Genomic DNA, 19,506 nt, shown 5'->3' on the forward strand with positions numbered 1-19,506 from the left:
TAACAATTTTAAAGGAGTCTAGATTTTTAGTAGATATTTATTTCACTTCAAAAACAAGGACTAAAACATTGTTTTACATATTGAAACAATAATTGTTAAACATGCTGAGAATAACTCTCCTCAAGAACACCACATTTTGAAAGTACATAATACTATTTTATACAGAGGCATGTAGTTTGTACTTTCAATATTCCTTGTACCTAGTTGTTAAATAAATACTAGTGCACACAAGAAATCCTCTACTTAAACAAAAACATCCAGAAAACATAAAAGGATGCAGTTAGCAGTTAAACCACAAATAATTGCACAACAAAGGGGATGTATGGCACCAATATATTTTCAATTGGCATAAACTTTATGGAAGAGTCATATATATTAAGAAAATTTAAAAATAATTAGCATGCAGCATACATATTGACCCTTATATGGATAAGGATTATTTTTGCTAGCTTTCCATTACAAATGGATATTTTAAACAAATCTAAAAACATAATTTAACACTACTACAGGTTTTTGAGACAAGTTCATTCAAACACTCTTTGCATGAAATACCTCAGTGAGAGGAACTCTGAATCCAGGTACTGTATACAATCCTATGGTCAGGCATGTAGCTAACCAAAGTTACCAATAACTATGTAAAGGCCACAATGTGCCCATAAAGATTTTCTACTTCTTAATCAAGGTAATATCATTTGATTAACAACTATTTTTATACAGAAAGTGCTGCTGAAAACTTTTTAAAATGAAACTTCTACATGTTGGACCTCCCTGGGGACCTGATAGGCTCTGGACAAGGGAGTTTACAGGACCAGGGAAGGTCAGGGCTCTCCTGTTGGACATTGGCCTTCAGGCTGGCTCACTTTCTGGCCATTAGTCCTGCTTCTGGCTCTCTGTGGCTGCCAGCTGGGCTGTGCTCTTGTCCCCATGGCAGCTGGGCTATGTTCCCAGCTCCTGGTTGCTGGTGGCTGCCAGGCTTGCTGGGCTGGGCTGTACTTCCAGCCTCTGGCGGTGGCCAGACTATACTGCTGGGCTGCATTCCAGGCCCCCAGCGGCTGCTGGGATGGCTCTGCTCCATTGCCAGCCCCCAATAGCTGCTGGCTGGGCTCCGATGCTAGCCCCTAGGGCTGCCAGACTCCCAACCAACAGCCGCTGGGGGGCTCTGGTCCATCAACATCTGTGGTCCTGTTGCTGGAGCAGAGAGTCTTGAACCAGAGAGGCTGAAGCCCACAGTATATCCGCCTGCCATTAACAATATATAGTGAAAATACTAAAAGCTTTTTCATTTTGGTTTTTTTTGCCATGTTGCAATAACCCAAAAATTCTATATGCTTAAAACAGCAAAGGAATTTGTGTGCTGAGGGAAATGTATACTTTAAAGAATATTAATACAGATAATAAACATACACTTCTGTAAAGCAGTTTAAGCTCCAAGAATGAAATGTGCTGTGTATTTGCAAAATGTTAACATTTATTTCGTATCTGAAGTGGGTGAGAATTACTTTCACTATTGTTTTTTTTAACTAAACCACTAGGCTGCGTCTACACTGGCATGATTTAGCGCAAATACTTTTAACTGAAAAGTTTTTTCCGTTAAAAGTATTTGGGCAAGAGAGTGTCTATACTGGCATGTGCCTTTGTGCAAAAGATTTGCTTTTGCACAAAAGCATCCATGCCAGTGTGGATGCTCTCTTGCACGAGAAAGCTCTGATGGCCATTTTAGCCATCGGGCTTTCTTGCGCAAGAAATTGATATTACCTATTTACAATGGCCTCTTGCGCAAGAACACTTGCGCAAGAGGACTTATCCCTGAGTGGGAGTATCAGAGTATTTGCGCAAGAAGCACTGATTTCATACAGTAGAACATCAGTGTTCTTGTGCAAATACTTGCGGCCAGTGTAGACAGGCGGCAAGATTTTGTGCAAAAGTGGCCGCTTTTGCGCAAAATCTTGCCAATGTAGACACAGCCCTAGAGTAAAAATCATCTTGTTGTTGCCCTCATTCAACCTCATCCTATCCTTTCCCTCCTGTCTGACATGTTTAGTCATTGCATCATATCTAAACTAAGCCTCCAATCCCGCAACCAGCTCCATGTAGGTATATTCATGCAGAGTCCCACTGGCATCATAAGCTCTTTGTGGCAGGGACAACAATGATTTTCTGTGACATGCCTATTGCACCTTTGGGGACCATCAGGAAATAAAACAAGATTTGAACTTCTGAAAATATAAGTACCACATTCAGTAGAGACGTTAATATGTAACATTGGTACATCTACTAGTACTAGAAATGTATTGTGTAGTACAGCCTGTTGATAACTATTCCCAGGAAATCACTTGCATGGCCTCCATTATTAAGATCACTAGTGGTTATTAGAAAACACTATTTCAAACTAAAGGCAGTAAGTGTAACAGGCATACAATTAGCAAATTTATATTTTTACAGTGGAATACATGATTCTCTCCAAAAACAGCTGAGGGTTTTAATAAAAGCTGCCATTATTCTCTAAGTGCAAAGGTTTCATTAAGAGTGCATCTACATAGTAGGGCTTAACTCAAAATAAGCTATACAAATTGAGCTATGTCAATTGCGTAGCTTATTTTGAAATAGCTTACTTTGAGTTTTGGTGCTGTCTACATGGCACTTATTTCTAAATAGAGCAATCTTCTTCCTCCTTCCCTTATTCCTCATAAAATGAGGGTTACAGGAGTTGGAGTAATAAGTCCTCCAGCTTCACGGTATTTTGATATGTCGAAATAACTGCCGCATGGGTGGACACGGACTAAATTATTTCAAAATAATGCTAGTTATGCGAAATAATGTTGCGCTATGTCTACATTGGCAAGATTTTGTACAAATACTTTTAACGCAAGAGTTTTTGCGTTAAAGTATTTGCGCAAGGGACCATCTACACTGCCATGTGCTTTTGCACAAGAGATGTGCTTTTGTGCAAAAGTATCCGTGCCAGTGTAGACGCTCTCTTGCGCAAGAAAGCTCCGATGGCCATTTTAGCCATCGGGCTTTCTTGCACAATAAATTCCTGTTGCCTGTCTACACTGGCCTCTTGCGCAAGAACAGTTGCGCAAGAGGGCTTATTCCTGAGCAGGACATCATAGTTCTTGTGCAAGAAGCACTGATTTCACACATTCGAACGTCAGTGTTCTTGTGCAAGAACTCCCCGCCAGTGTAGACAGGCAAAATCATGCCAATGTAGACACAGCCTTGCTGTGTAGACATACCCTAAAACTCCAATTCATCATAAGAACCTGCATAAGTTTAAGCATGTGTTAGTCTTACTGATGTTAAAATTTGACAGATGTGTCCATACCATGCAGAATTGGGACCTAGATTACTATCATATTTAGATCATTTGCTCAATTCAGAATTTAAACACCAGGTTACTTAGTAACAAGTGTGCATTTCTAGTCCTTGTAAATAGCTGCACTTTTTTAATTTAGAAAAGTAATGGTCTCAAACACTATGGCTTACAATAGTGTTATATAAGTGTTCTGAATCCTCATCTATAGAATACAATAGAATATTTCTTAAGGCACACAAAATAAAATTGGGTTCCCCTATTATAGTAGAGGAAACCTAATATAAAAATAGCATGGAAACACATTACAGCAGCATAAATAAAATATTTTATAAATACCTTATATAATTTAAACAGAGCATAACTAGGCTATGCTTAGATATAATGCTGGGAGTTAAAGAAAATTCTGATAAACCAGATTTCAGTATTGCCAACTAAGTACTTCAAAGATAAATGCATAGCTGAAGCAACTGGAAATGAAAAGGAATTCTGCTGAAGGCTCTTCTGTTCACATATGGTAGAACTGCATATCATATACATATTTGGAGAAATGGTCAATATGCAAGCTAGTATGACATGGGATTTTCCCATACATCTATATCAGTTCATTGGCCTTCTATTGATACAGCTATTCCAAGTAGAAGAGTTGATTCCATTCACAATTTTTTAAATAGATACTTAATGGTTTTCTATTGCCTCCTATCAATTTCTTCTCTAAGCATCTGGTTGAATAAAATATGGCACATCCTTACAAAGAAGCAACTTAGTTTCCTAAAGAAAAATAATCATATCTTCACAGCTGGGCAGCAGCTAGCTATCCACCCTCTTTACTGAGTCAAATCACAGGTATGTTCTGAAGCAAGGAAGACTATTATCCTTTTGATATCTATTAAAAGTGTTTTGTTGCAACTTTTGTTTCTATAGCCTGGTTAACACTACATGCAGGAGCGGCCTGAGACTGGCTGCGGCAGCTGATGCCCCAGGCAGAACACGGAACCAGCGCCCCCGCCTGCACAGCCTCAATGTGGTGACGTCATTATTGGGCGCCCCATGATGTCATCATCGGGTGCTGGCCAAGTTGGTCTATAGCCATGGGCCACCCCGACTACATGAGAAGGCTGAAGTAAGTTACGCAATTCCAGCTATGTAAATTACGTAGCTGGAGTCGACATACCTTACATCACGTTTCTGTGCCATCCACACACTGGGAAGCTGACAGTAGCAAATGCTCCCATCAACTTTCCTTATTCCTCCTGGGGAGCAGAAGTGCTGGCATTGAAGGGAACACCCTCTGAATTCAATCTAGAGGGCCATCACTAGACCTGCTAAATCGAACCAGAAAGATCGAGTGGCAGCATCAATCTTCCATGAAGTGTAGACATGCCCTACGTGACTAGTGTAGTAGTTCAGCTTTCTGTATTAACTCTATATTTACTACTACATGATCATTTATTTGAATACATGCTGCTCTGCTCTGCTCAAAAAAGAGGCTTTTCAAAGTAGAATACAAGCTTTTAAATATCAGAGCATATACAATAACCGATTGCCCGTTCTGCCTAAAATGTTGGGCACAGATTTTTCTCAAAGTCTTCTTAAGGATCAAATATGTTAGCATATCTTTGTTTCTAGTTAAATTAAAATAATCAAAAGAAATCGTCAAGAGTTCATCTTAAAATTTCAACAGTTAATATGCATCAACTGCAAATAAAAACTGAATCTACTTGACTAAAGATTTCACTGCATTTACAGTTTTGGATGCAAAAACAGGGCTAGCTTTCAATGTGTGAATATGGTTATTTGGAGATGGAGAAAAGACTACTTTAGATGTCAGGCACAGATTGTCACTACAAAGCAGTTATTTGGATGACTGACCTTGACGTCACACTAAATAATTACTAGTGCTTAAAATGAAGGTCTGGTTGAGAGTGGGCTGAAAATAATCATAAAATACATCTATATAAAAGAAGCCACATTATTCTTTGGCTCCTTCTTATAGAATTTATCTCTAAAGAACTGGAAAGATCCTTCCCAATTGTTCCTTTGTGGTTGGGTTCCTAGTATCCCCCCAGAGCATATTTCCAATGAAGCCATGCTGCCAGGGATTTCTTCTTACTACAGTTATCCCACAGTGTGCTTCTTAACGGATGATCTGCACAACACCAAAAGGGCTCTGTGGAACAACGTGCATCCTCACAATTCTGTATCTCACCCAGATTTCCAGAAACTTCAATTTAGTAAAGTACGTGAACAAGGATGAAGTATATGCTTAAGTATCTTGCTAAATCAGATCCATTATTATGATACTCTATTGTAAATACTGAACTTATGTAACAAACATAAAAACGTGCTAAAAATGTTATGTAATAAAACATAATAAACTGTCGTAAAAACAGAAATAAATGGCATGCAATTGTTTTATACACACACGTAAAAATGTAAATGAACTCTCTTCATGACTCCTCTTGTTCCAGTGCTTTGTGTTTAGTGTGTGGTTCCACAAGGGTTGACTGAGGTTTGACAACCCATGTTGCGGGTCTTCACTTCAACTCGGAATAGAGTTCCATCTGCACACATACAGAGCTTGTAGCGCAGCCAGTCAACATTATTAAACTTTTCCCCATAAGAGTTTGGCAGTCGAGATGTGCTGAGCATTACAGTTCCATTTAAGATAATGCTGTTTTCCTAATAAAATAATAATTATATAATTATCACCTAGAAGAAGGCATTTCTTTCTAAAAGAATGTAAACTTAATAGCTTATTTTCAAAGTTATTCTAAAGATAACAGAGAGGTTATTTTGTTTCCATCTTAAGTCCTTGCATAACAATTTTATTTAAAAAAAAATCACTATTGAATGTAGTGCTCACACATCTCAGTTCTGACCCTCAACATATCTTGCTACTCTACTCATAGGCCAATATGATCAGGCTACTAATTTTGTGATAATTATATTTGTGATGCACAATACAACGAGCTTGCCAAACTGACTTATAAACCACATAAATTAGACTTTAATCATCAATTTTCTAAAATCTTCTATTTTTTCCTTAACCTCTTCTCCACCTCACACTGTCCACATCATTAACATATAAAAGAACAGTGTATGAAATAATTACTCAAAGTTTTTGAGTCACCAATTTAAAAGATGAAAAATTGTAACGTGTTTTTATAGTGCTAGAAATTAATAAAATTAAATTGAATGCTACTAAACTATATTTCTATGTCAATTTACAGATTTGAATACATCAAAAAAATTAAGCCGATTTTTTTCTTGTTTTAACATGGATTTATTAGAAATCATTTTCTCAGTTTAAAATACTTACTGCCTTTAGCACCATATCACCACCCATACGAAACTCAATGGTCTTGCCCATGATAAAAACTCCCTCATTTCCACGAACAATGGCACGTCCATCAACCTTTATATTTAGGTCACTGGTGGCATTGCTGGTAATCTTAAACAGGAAAAAATATGCAAGAATCAAATAATGGTGGATCTAGTTTTAAAAAGTTCCATTTTACTTATCTTTAAGTAGATTTGTTAAATTAATTTCACATTACTAAAATGAGGAACACGGTTATATTCAAATTAACACATTTAATGCATATTGCATACCCCTCTCCCAACGTCTTTAAAGCATCCACAGTTTTTTATTGCTCTGAACAAATCAGTCATATATAGAAGCAAAGATTATTTATCCTAGAAAATTTCTGTCACAGTAAAAAGTTTAACTTCATAGGCTGTTACCTGACTTAAACCTAGCCAAGTGATATGCAAGTGTAAGTACAATAGGAATTTCAACAATTAATGCTAGAGAATTAGAGGAACACATAAGTAGTTTAGGTGCCAAATTTAACCTACTTTATAAGTCTTATTTTGAAAAGTGACTACAGGCAGTCCCCGAGTTACGCGGATCCGACTTACGTCAGATCTGCAGTTATGAACGGGGCCCGTCTCCCTGGTCTCCAGCAGACCAGGGAGAGGAAGCAAAGCGGCGGAGCACGCGGGCAGCGGACAGCCCAGACGCGTCTGGGCTGTCCACTGCCCGCGTGCTCCTTGGCTTTGCTCTGCTTTGCTCCCTGTCTCCCTGGTCTGCAGACCAAGGGGACGGGGAGCAAAGTGGCGGAACACGCGGGCAGCGGACAGCCCAGACGCGTCTGGGCTGTCCGCTGCCCGCGTGCTCCGCGGCTTTGCTCTGCTTTGCTCCCCGTCTCCCTGGTCTGCAGACCAGGGGGACGGGGAGCAAAGCCGCGGAGCACGCGGGCAGCGGACAGCCCAGACGCATCTGGGCTGTCCGCTGCCCGCGTGCTCCGCGGCTTTGCTCTGCTTTGCTCCCCGTCTCCCTGGTCTGCAGACAGGGAGCAAAGCAGAGCAAAGCCGTGGAGCACGTGAGCAGCGGACAGCGCAGACGCGGCTTTGCTCCCCATCCCCCTGGTCTGCAGACCAGGGAGAGGGGGAGCAAAGCAGAGCAAAGCCGTGGAGCCCGAGGGCAGCAGGACAGCCACGGCGCGTTTGGGCTGTCCCGCTGCCCCCGTGGTCCGCGGCTTTGCTCCGGACGCCTGTTGTACAGCAGCTGGGGTGCTGCCGGTTGGTCCCGTAGCGCCGCTCTGGGCGCTACTGGACCAACCCGGCAGCACCCCAGCTGCTCTGCCCCAGGCATCCTGATTCAGCCACTACAGGTCAGTTTCAGCAGCGGCTGAATCAGGACGCCTGGGGCAGAGCAGCTTGGGTGCTGCTGGGTTGGTCCAGTAGCGCTGAGGAGCGGCGGCACTAATGGACCAACCCAGCAGCACCCCAGCTGCTCTGCCCCAGGCGTCCCCAAGTCAGCCGCTGCTGAAACTGACCAGTGGCTGACTACAGGAAGCCCCTGCCCCGGGCTTCCTGGAATCAGCCGCTGATCAGTTTCAGCAGCAGCTGACTTGGGGATGCCTGGGGTTCTTAAGTTGAATCTGTATGTAAGTCAGAACTGGCGTCCAGATTCAGTCGCTGTTGAAACTGATCAGTTTCAGCAGTGGCTGAATCTGGACGCCAGTTCCGACTTACATACAGATTCAACTTAAGAACAAACCTACAGTCCCTATCTTGTACGTAACCCGGGGACTGCCTGTATATTAAAAATGGTGGTTCTTTACCCATCAGAACTGTTCCTTTTTGTATTCAGAGTCATATCTGTTTACTTTATGTAAAAAAAAAAGTTTAATTTTTATTCCTGTTCTGCAGATTAAATATCACTGAGAGAATGAGCTGGTTTCTATTCCTTCTTGCATATTATCAACAGAATTGTACATTAAATTTAAGTACACATCCAGTTACCCGTGTAAACCTTCTTGAGGCAATGGGGTTCTACAGCTGTGACTAATCTTAATGCAGCCTGCAGAACCTTTTACAGATGGTTATGTACAAGAAAGAAATCTCAGAACCTGACTTTCAGATCCTATGCTGAATTTGTATAGCTGGCAATAGGAAAAATTCATATTTTTTATTAGTAAATGGGGCTTATTTGATCTCGAAGTCAAACTGACAAACATGGAACCCTACAATGACAATGTTGTTCACTTATCAGTTTAACTGAAAATTAAAAATTCTTATAATATGCTGGAAAGTGTCATCTGACTTCTGAACATCTAGTTATAACAAATCTATTGTCAAGAAAAATAAAGCAACAGGCACAGGTTGTGTGTGTGCACACTTACTGTATTTTCTTTTAAAGAACTGAGCTTTTTAAAAAAAATCTGAATTCCTCCACAGCCACTGCAATATTAATTATATAACAAGCTATGTTGGGACCTGTTAGCTGTAAAAAGATCAATCCTGGTGAATGAACAAACAGGAAAATTCCAATGGCAAACAAAAATAAATGTGGTTATTCTGGTCTTGGTATGTTGAGATAAATTAAAAGGCTGTAACTAACAGTCCTAACTGATTCTCTTACTTGTAACAGCATATAGATTAAAGAACATTTTATAACTTTTCTATAGAATTTTACTGTTTACATTTTGCAACAGTTATTTCATGATAAAACACACTGCATTCCTACTTTGCAACAAAAGACAATTCCATAGTTAGCCTCTATATAAAAGAAAATTGATCTATTAAAATAGTGTATACCCTCTCTGTAGATGCCTTCTGTACATTCAAAGTTTTCACTCCATTTGGCAAATGAAACTCATGAGTCTCATAGTCTGTGCTGAACAAAGTATTTTGTGTCCTTGGGTCAACAAATTCCATCCCAATATCACTGGTAATTGAAGTTTTGTCTTTTTCAACACTGAGTTTTGTTGTTCCTTGTTGAAATACAATCTGCAAAAACCAAATCATTAAAATTATTTTAAAACATGACAAATATTTCTACTACAGTTACAATAAATAAAAATATTGCATTTCCTCCATATTGTTAAGCACGTGTTCAACTTCTGTAACTTACCGGTTGGTTATTTCCCGTTATAACTAAATCTTCATTACGCCTGCCTCCTACTGTGCTTTTATATAATGGATGTATAATTCCCATGTCAGATACTTGTTTAAAACGTAGTAAGCCGCTGTCATGAAATTCCATGCTGTCACAACCATTTGGTCCAATTCGAATTACAGCCCAGATGACAAGTGTGATCTAAAACAGTAATACAAACATTGTTTCATATTTATGGTAATACCACAGATGCAGGAAAAAGAGTGGTCAAAATACTTTTTTATAATAAGGACTAGTTTTAGTCATTACATTTTAAAATAACTACAAGCATACAAATTATTTAAGTGCTAGAGATTTTAACAATGGGTGTGAAAGGAAGTAGGTAAGAAATATTTTCCTTTGCTTTACAGATTGTACCTCTATAATCCAGGACACTCTGCTCTGGCAACATCCATGATCCATGGACTACAGAGCCCCGGATGGCCAGGTTTAGGAGCTGGGTTGGTGGTAGGGGGTGCAGCTCTAGTGGTAGCTGGGCCGGCGTGGTGTGGAGAACAGGGCTCGTATCGGGGAACGCAACCCCACCTGGCCAGAGGCAGCGGGTCAACAGGGGCTGGCAGCACAGTCCCAGCCAGGCTGGCATAGCCCCACCTGGGCCAGAGGCGGCAGGGCTGGTGCCCGAGAACACAGCTGGGACTGGAACCCAGATGTGCAGTCTGCACCAGTGACAAGAATGCAGCTCCAGCTGGAGTCAGTGCACTGGGGAGCGTAGCCCGGGCCCTGGGTGGGAAGCGCAGACCCACCAGGGCTCAGAGCAGCGGTCCTGTACCGAGGAACAGGGAGAATCTTCCCTAGTATGGAAAACTCCATCATTTAGGACCCTTCAGGTCCTGAACCAGGGAGGTTCCATCTGTACTATGGTTATGCTGTCTTTCTGCTGAAAACATTAACATGCAATTAGTCACAATATATAGTTATTTTTAAATCCACCTGAAATATGCTCTAAAATAGTTTGAAAAATTTTATAAAAACCTATATTCTTCCCAAACATTAAATTTTTGAAATTAAGTAATGTGCTTGATAATTTGAGCCATCTTCCTGTTTGAGGTAATGGCTGTACCCTAAGCTAAATAAACTCAAGGGGAAAGGTGTTTGTTAACCCAGAACATGGTCAATCTTGAATTAATAGAAAGGACCCTTCAGTACTGAGGTATATTGCAGGGATGGGCAAGAGGCTGCCAGTGGGCTATATCCAGCCCACCAAGCCACTGGATTCGGCCTGCAGCTGCCTCACTAAGATCCTTAAGCACAGCGCAGAGACAGCCGCTTTAAATGTGGCTGCTCTATTCTGGGAGCAAGGAGGGAGGCTTTGTGCTCTGTCCTGCCCCTCAGCAAAATCTCTCAGCTCCCACTGGCCAGTTTCTGACCAATAGTGGCTGAGAGATTTTGCTGGCAGCAGGGACAGCCAACAAAGCCTCCTCTCTCCCTCCCGCTCCTTCACCCTGATAGGAGCAGATCCATGTGGAGCAGCTTGTGACTGCAGCCTTCAGGTTCCTACAGGGCTGCTGACTGGGAGCTGCCTAGGTAAGCACTCCCCAGCCAGAGCCTGTCTCTGGCACACTCTGGCTTTCTCCTTCCCTCCAACTACCTGCCCCAAGCTACCACCCAAAGTCTCTGTATCCCTTTCCCCCAGGTTACAACTACTTCCCAGACTCTGCGCCCTCTCCTACACCCTTCCTCCAGGCCAGAATCCTCTCTGGTACCCATATCCCCTCCCTGATCCTGCACCCCATTGCCCTGCCCCAAGTTATTATCCAAACCTTCTGCACCCCCTTCACCCAGGTCACAACTCCTTCCCAGACTCTGCACCCCCGCCTAGAGACCCTCTCTTAGGCCAGAACCCATACCCCCTCCCTGACCCAGCACCCCATTCTCCTGTCCCAGATCACAGCTCTCAACTTCACCCAAACTCCACACCCCCTCCCGCACCCCAGTTGCCTAGCCCAAGCTCCCTTCTGCACCCTCTGTCCCAGACCCTAAACCCCCTCAGTAGAAATGCAGCCCTTAACCACTTGCCAAAATCTTGGAGTGGCCCCGGATTAAAATTTATTGCCCACCCCTGGTATACTGAAATGCCTAACTACGAGAAATAATTTATTATTTGAAGGAAATAAGAAGCAAAGGTGGGTATTAAAATTGTTTATTTTAGTAATCGTGTAGCCACAGCAATTTTTAGTGGTTACATGGTTACTAAAATGCTCTTCCCTCAGGGGCAGGGCCAGCAGCCAGTGCGCTCCCAGCGCTGCTCCTAGGGAGCCTCCTGCAACCTTGCCCTACTGCCTCTATATCGAAGGCAGCAGCACAGGATGGCAGCAGTCTCTGCCTGTGGGGAACCCGAGCTCCCCATGGACAGAGGCTGCTCCAGCATTCCACAGGGGCTGCTGCTGCCCCACACTGTATCAGAGGCAACAGCGCAGAGCGGCAAACCCCAGCTCCCCACATGGACCAGCTCCCGCCTGCCATCCCACGCTCTATCAGAGGCTCCAGGGAGGGGTGGCGGGCAGCTCCCCTGAATGCTCTTTGTTTAAAACTCAGACCAATGGGCTGGGATTGAGCCATTCTGCCAGTCTGAGTTTAAAACGCAGAGCATGCCCAGGAAGCAGAGGGTTGCTGCAGTTAACTGGGACTGTTAACTGATAAGCAACACTTATTGGTTAAACAGTTAGCCAGCTAGCCGCTAATATCCCTAATTAAAATAATGACTTACAGTAGCAAATCAGAGTGCAGATTGTACAGGATGATTTCTGAAAACTAATGGACAGTTCAGTTGTGACTATATAGCTTTCCTGTGATCCTGATGGCTTGAAATCACTTCATTAGATACAATAAGAATAACTGTATTGAAATGTTGCACTGGTGATATTTTGCATTGTTTCTCATGTACAGCTCTGACTGGGGAACAACCAGAGAATTCCTGTTCCTGATTAATAATAGAGGCATAGGCTCTGTTGTATAAGTGATACAGGTGGTCTCTTAGATGAGAGTATGTAAAAATAAGATTTAGAGTTTAAGCTCTTTATGGCAGGAACATTATCTTTTTAGTCTCCGTAACACACCTTGCAATGTTTTGATGCCATTTTAATAACAGACAACTCTGGAAAGAAATACAGCAAATGGAGAAAAAAAATCATTGCTCTATTTAGTCATACTAAGAAAAAGACAAAAGATTAGAGACTTCTTGCTACTAAAAAACCAACAACAAAACACTTAGAAATCATTTGTTGATGCTACAAATAAGCAGGAAAGGCAGGGGGAAAAATCATCACCCTTAATACACTTTAAGATTTGCTTTCTAGAATATTCTGACCTATGCTAAAGAAGGTTTATATTTAATACTCAAAATTAAAACAAGCGTGGCCAAATGTCTCTTCTAGCCTAAGTATTATACTCACAATCAAATTGATGACTGCCAAAATAAAAAGGAGAACAATCACACAAATGGCCAAGTTGCCTTTCCTCCCCCGTAAGCCTGTTTTATGGAGACGGTCTTCATCAATTGGAATGTATCCAGCCTTAAAGTTACTGTTGTGTTCTTTATTAACGTTTCTCCGTTCCACAGCCTTCTCACGCATAGACTTTTTCACAGGGCCATTAGAACTTTGCTACAGCATAACACAAAGCAAATGATTATTTTGCAGGTAAATTTTGATTATAACAAAAGTAAGAGTTTGAACCAGTGGAATATTTGTCTGCTATTCCAATGTGTAGTTTGTCTGTTTTTAAGAAACACTAATAAGGAGGTACTTTATTAAAAATAGAGGAATTATTTATAATTGTTTTAAAGTATTTATAAATCAGTGACTCTGTGTAGTAACTAATTACATTTCAGTTGTAAAGAATTTAATTGCATATTTCTATTTTGGAATTGATACAAGATATTCTCTGTATAACTGGATTATTCGTAATCTCGCAAACATTTATTTTTAGTCTCCTATGAACTAATGTATGAGTTTCACAGTGGTTTTATTTATGTAATGGTAAAAGCCATAACATTGTTTCTCTATTTAAATTGTCTCTCTATATTTACATTTTAAAGGGACGCTGATTTAAAAAAAATACTACTTTAAAATTTGTTCACTATGTACAGGTAACAACTAAAATTACTCCAACTGAAAGAATAGACAAAACATCTTTCAAGTTTTTTATTGTGTGCATTTGACAGCATTTTGTGCATAGTTAATTTTCTCATTTCTGAGGATCTTTTGCTTCAGGAATAGGAAAGAGAAAAAATACTGTAAAACCACAAATTGGCAGGGAAACTCATGGGCACATATAGTAACTATAGTTTGACATTGTTTTTAATTTATTGGATCTCAATGTGACAGTAACCCTTTCATTGATATTACTGAGGGCAAATTAACAAGTAGCAGATACTTTCATAGAAAGGTTTCAGAGAGGTAGCCATGTTAGTCTGTTTCAGGCAAAACCAGGAGTCCGATGGCACTTTAAAAGACTTAACCAATTTATAAGGGTATTAGAGCATTAGGTCTAAGTATGGGAGTCCTAAAACCCTTCCACTTTCTATCCCTAAGAATACTTTTCAATGAAAAAACATCAAGGAGTCTGGTGCCACTTTAAACACTAACAAATAAATTTAGTGCACTGGAGCTTTCCAGAGTAAGGATGTTAAATTTAGTCAATAAGCGAGGGAGCCACAGTGGGGTTAGCTCCGGCCCTGGGAGCTAACCCCACTGCAGCTCTGCCTTTTAAAAGGTTAAAGTGCAGCAAGAGGGACCCAGCGTGAACTGGAACAGCTGGTTCCCAGCTCACGTAGAGTCCCCTTCCCCCCCCGCTGGAGCCAATACATGCAGGGGGTTACTCCACGGATCTGTCTCCGCGCCCCATATCCCAGCCTCCTACAGAAGCATGGGGGGGGGGGAGAGGAGAGGGGGAGCTGGTGGGGAGGGAGGCAGCTTAAAAGAGGTGGCAGGGGAGGCTGCCAAAAAGCAGCCTTGGTCTGCAGTGGGGGTCCAAGCTCCACAGCTGACCCTGGGTTCCAGGCTGTGTGCCAGCTTTGAAATGTTCAAGAGTCCCCAGCGGGAGCTCTTGTGCATGTCAAAGAAGAAGTCTGGGGCCAGTGTGGGACTCTGAGTTCACCACTGACTCAGGCTCAAAGTGGTGCTTCTGCTTTGAAATGCTCAAGAGCTCCTGCTGGGCTACCCTTCCTCTCGCCAGGTTCCCACCAGGCTGCGACCAGCTGTCAGGCTCTCTCAGCCCCCAGGCGGAAAAGGCGGCTCCAGGCTGGCTCCCCGGGCTGGCCTGACACCTCGGGTCCCCAAGCTGCCCCGGCTGGTTGGTCCCAGGGATGGTACCAGCATAGCCACCTGGGAGGGAAGTGCCTGCATGGAGGCCGGAGTCAGTAGGATTGCCAAGTATCTGGTTTTCACCCGGACAGTCTGGTATTTGTGGCCCCTGTCCAGTATTTTCTGTTTTTTTAACCGGACATGTAAAATGTCTGGTATTTTCTGTTTTTCTCGGATGGAAGGCCTGTGGAGCCATTCTTCCCCTGCTGTGTCTGGTGGGAGGCATGGGGATTTAAAGGGGCAATGACTTTTTTTTCCTTTGCTCAACAAATTTGGTCCCATTTGTTTGTTTTTTCTCAACCAGTTTTCTTCCCTGCCATATTTGGGATTTTTTGTGAAAGTATCTGGCAACCCTAGGAGTCAGTGGGACTTCCCGCAGGCCCTGGGCTCCACGTGGCATTCCAACTTTGAAATACTTAGGAGCCTCCACTGGGGCTCTTGTATATTTCAAAGGCGGAATGCACAAGTGCTTACCAACTATTCACTTAAGCAAATTAATCGCTACTTAACATCCCTATACTAAAGCAGCAAAAATAACAAACATGATTTTAAAATATCATTGTTACTAACTGAAAGCATTAAAAAAATCAAGTCATGTCCTGCAAAATCATGACATTTAAAAAAGTTAATTATTAAGTTAATTTTCATTTCAAAAGAAAAAAAAGCTAAGATTCTCAGGAAGTCACAAGATTTTAGAAGTATGGAGTTTTACCAAAACACCTATGGCAATTGTACAGTTGTCAGGCTCTCTCAGGCCCCAGGCTCCCAAGACAGCCCTATGGCTCTAGCCCTATGGCTCCCAAAATAGGGGAGAGACAAGGTGGTTCTTCAGGTCACCTAAAGAAAAGCAGATCGCTGTTAAGGCAGAAAGGCAAACTTGGCCCTGCTATGAACGAAAGATGGTCCAAAAAAAGATTTTACCTCATCCACCCTGACAACTCAGAACCCTTTTCAGGCCACCTTTAAAGGAAAAGATAACTGTGGAAAGATTTGCTTGCAGTGAAACTCAACTCACGAATTTTGATTTTATTATGTGAGTAACAAAATCAATCAGCAACGAACCACTCCCTAACCCCCCCCCCCTTTCCGACCCCCACCCATTAATCCAAGCCCACGCGCTGCAACACGGACGGGTTTTCGCTGCGCCAGCGCTGGCTACTACAACCCGGCAGAGGGGTGAGCACCGAGCAGCTGGGCTTCACCCCTCACCGCCGCCAGCACGGCTTTCAGGCGGCCACTCCGCGCTGGCTCTTCGCCTCCCGCAGGGCTGCGTCCGGCTGCCAGGCGCTCTCAGCCGGCGGGCGGAGGCTCCGGACTGGGCCCGAGCAGGCTCCCTGGACTGGCCTGACACCTCGGGTCTCCGGGGAGCCCCGGCTGGTCGGTCCCAGGGGCGGTGCCGGCACAGCCGCCTGGAAGGGATTAGTCCGCGGCCGCTTTCCCTGGGGCTGAGCTCCGCTGGGGTGTTCGGCCCTTGGCGGTGGGGCGGCCTTGGGAGGGGCTGCCCGCCGCATCTCGGCCACAGACCTGCTCGGAGGCTGCTACTGCTGCTGCGGCCGCCGCCATTTTCCCCTCCTGCAGCTGTTGTCCCGCCCAGGCGCCCGAGGGAGAGTAGCGCCGCGACGGCCGCCTGTCGCCGCTGCCTAAGCTGGGCTCGGCGGGCTGGGCACCCGCGCTGCCCACGTGCGGGCTGGACAATGGGGGCGGGAGTCCGTTCTGCTTCTGGCTCCTCCCGGCACTCCCAGAGGGGGCCCCCCTCTGGGGCTGAATCTGATACGTCACGTATTCTGGCACCCCAAATGCAGGGTCCCCCTCGTTGTTCCCAGAAAGAAGCTTGTGGGTTGGGAGTCAGCAAATCGGGGTCAAGTTCCTTGTTCTGCCACAGATACTCGGTCACTTTCCCTTTTTGTGCCTCAGGAGTAGCTTGAAGATAATGATATTTTATGGAGTAGTGCCCCTCTGGGTGCTCCACTTAGGGTGTCCACTTCCTCTTCTCTCTCTCAGGCCTGTTGGAAGACTAAACTCAGCATTAATGTTTGTGAGTTGCTCAGATAGGCCCCGAGAGAGCGAATTCATACAAAGTGCAGTTGAGCCACAGCTCCCATTTTCTCCTCCTTGCCCATTTTGGGCACCCTGACAGGAAACTAAAATCCATGACCATCCCGGATTTTGGGGGCTATATGGTCACCATACCCATGGGGGGGGGGGGAGAGTATGATGTACAGACGTCTTCCCCAGCAATCTACTCCTGGTGAGTGTGACACTCAACTAGTCTTCCTCCTATGACACACAGCAGATGAGTTTGACACCATCCATTTCAAACTTTCAGCCCCAATGAGTCTGATACGTAAATTCACTTGAAATTCTGTGCTGGCTTCTCTCCTTAAATTTGAATCTCATCTGGCAGGAGAGGACTGACACAAATCTTCCTGTCTCTGTGCTCTGTTCCCAGATGACCCTCTTTATTGTCCTCTTGACATTCAAGTTATACAAGTGTTGCTAAGCTAAAGTGTCTGAGAGAGACATACCATTCAGTCATCTGCCTGAGTTAGGACTTGAATCTGAATGGGGCTGATGCACAAATTCTACATGCTCCCAAAACACCCAGCTGGGTCTAAATTCTGCAGAATACTGCACCTTGCTGAGTTTGACTTGTGTAATCGTAACCACCATCAAGGCGGATTTGGTCCTCGGGAGCTGACTATAGGAGCTTCTACCCTCTGAGCTAAAAGCCAGCTGGCTCCCAGCCCATGCTGTAGCGGTCTCTTGATCTTAACTGTTGCAGTGGTCTAGGTGCCACTTGCAGTACTCAGTAAGGGTACTTGCAGTACTCCTTTGGCGAAGTGTCTGAGACGTTTGTCCAATGTACATAGCAGACGGACACTTTCGGCACATGATAGCATAAATTATATTTCTGGATGCGCAGGAATATGTGTTCTTGATCTTATAACTCACTTGGTTAGGTCCAATAATGGTATCAGCAGAATGAATATGTGGACAAAGCTGGCAACGGGGTTTGTTGCAAGGGAAGGTACCAGGGTTGGTATTAGTATGGTATGTCCTGTGGTTGTTGGTAAGAATCATCTTGAGGTTAGGTGGTTGTCTATAGGAGACTATAGGTCTGTCTCCCAGAGCCTCTTGGAGTATGGTATCCTGTTCCAGTATAGGCTGTAGTTTATTGATAACGTGTTGGACAGGTTTAAGTTGGGGGTTGTAGGTGATGACAAGTGGTGTTCTATTGTTGGTTTTCTTGGGTCTGTCTTGAAGTAGATGGTTTCTACGTATTCGTCTGGCTCTTTCAATTTGCTTTTTTATTTCTCCGGGTGGGTAGTTGAGATTTATAAATGCTTTGTAGAGATCCTGAAGCTTCTGGTCTCTGTCAGTGGGATTAGAGCAGATGCGGTTGTATACTTCGCCAAAGGATTAATGCCCACAAAACATATATCAGACAAGATCACAAAGAAAAAACTATTTCTTGCCATTTCAACCAGAAAGGACACTGTCTCAACGACTTCACCACCTGCGTTCTTCTACAAAGACCTTTTACATCTGCACTTGAAAGGGAATCCTCTGAACTGTCATTCATGTTAAAATTCGACACTCTCCGGGGGGGGGGGGGCGGATTGAACAAAGACCCCAACTATCTTACCCATTACCAGGATAGCTTCCCCAATTATCACCTCTAATACCATTAGCTCACAGACATCTAACTTTCCCCACCTCTAATATCATTAATTCACAGACACTTACCTTCCTTCCTTCGTGTCCCCCCCCCTGCATCCCCCTTCTGTTCTGAAATGTGATTTGTCCTTTTCATATGTGTTCATTTTTTTTAATTGTATCCTTTGGTATATATGGTTGTGACTATTTTCTTCCACTATTTGATCTGAGGAAGTGGGTCTGGCCCACGAAAGCTCATCATCTAATAAACCATCTTGTTAGTCTTTAAAGTGCTACATAGTCCTGCAGTTTGCTTCAGCTACACCAGACTAACACAGCTACATTTCTATTACCTCTCAATATAGGTACCCACCTTCTCATGTTTCTTGCTCACAACATAATGCATCCCAGAATCATGTTTCCTTTTTTTTTTTTTTTTTGCAATAGCATCATACTGTTGGCTCATATGTTGGTCTTTTGCCATACTTTTTACCTTTCCTATGCAGCTGAATAAGTTGCTTTTGGGCCCTTAATAATGTCCCTTTGAAAAACTGCCAACTCTCTTCGGCTGTTTTTCCTCTTAGTCTTGTTTCCTATGGGACCTTTCCTACCAGCTCTATGATCTTACCAAAATCTGCCTTCCTGAAATACATGTCTCTATTTTACTATTCTCCCTTCTACCATTCCTTAGAATCATGAACTCTATGATTTCATGATCACTTTCACCCGCGCTGCCTTCCACTTTCAAATTCTCAACCAGTTCC

General features: G+C 43.2%; 2 protein-coding genes across 5 annotated transcripts in view; one reads left to right on the forward strand and one right to left on the reverse strand.

Annotated features, from left to right (window-relative positions):
• Positions 1-19: 19 nt before the first annotated feature.
• Positions 20-16,807, reverse strand: SGCB (sarcoglycan beta). 2 transcript variants are annotated; one of them, XM_075930442.2, is made up of 6 exons: positions 16,610-16,807; positions 13,175-13,384; positions 9,738-9,923; positions 9,422-9,613; positions 6,636-6,767; positions 20-5,995 (listed from the first exon to the last, which is right to left on the reverse strand). In XM_075930442.2, exons 1-6 carry the CDS (start codon positions 16,646-16,648, stop codon positions 5,795-5,797), a joined length of 960 nt encoding a protein of 319 aa, XP_075786557.2. In that variant the 5' UTR covers positions 16,649-16,807; the 3' UTR covers positions 20-5,794. The 2 variants fall into 2 exon arrangements, with proteins under 2 accessions (XP_075786557.2, XP_025035725.1); XM_025179940.3 differs by lacking the exon at positions 16,610-16,807 and adding an exon at positions 16,007-16,027.
• SPATA18 (spermatogenesis associated 18) overlaps positions 16,098-19,506 on the forward strand; it is a 50,338-nt gene continuing 46,929 nt past the window's right edge. For 2 of the 3 annotated variants that reach the window (XM_075930439.2, XM_075930441.2), the window contains exon 1: positions 16,176-16,261. The gene's annotated coding sequence lies outside the window, so the exon portion shown is untranslated. Of the gene's footprint in view, positions 16,119-16,175; positions 16,262-19,506 lie in introns of those variants that run through there. The other variant, XM_075930440.2, reaches the window with a different exon arrangement.

The sequence above is a fragment of the Pelodiscus sinensis genome, chromosome 4, assembly GCF_052426305.1.
Source record: "Pelodiscus sinensis isolate ZL-2025 chromosome 4, ASM5242630v1, whole genome shotgun sequence".
NCBI lineage: Eukaryota > Metazoa > Chordata > Testudines > Trionychidae > Pelodiscus > Pelodiscus sinensis.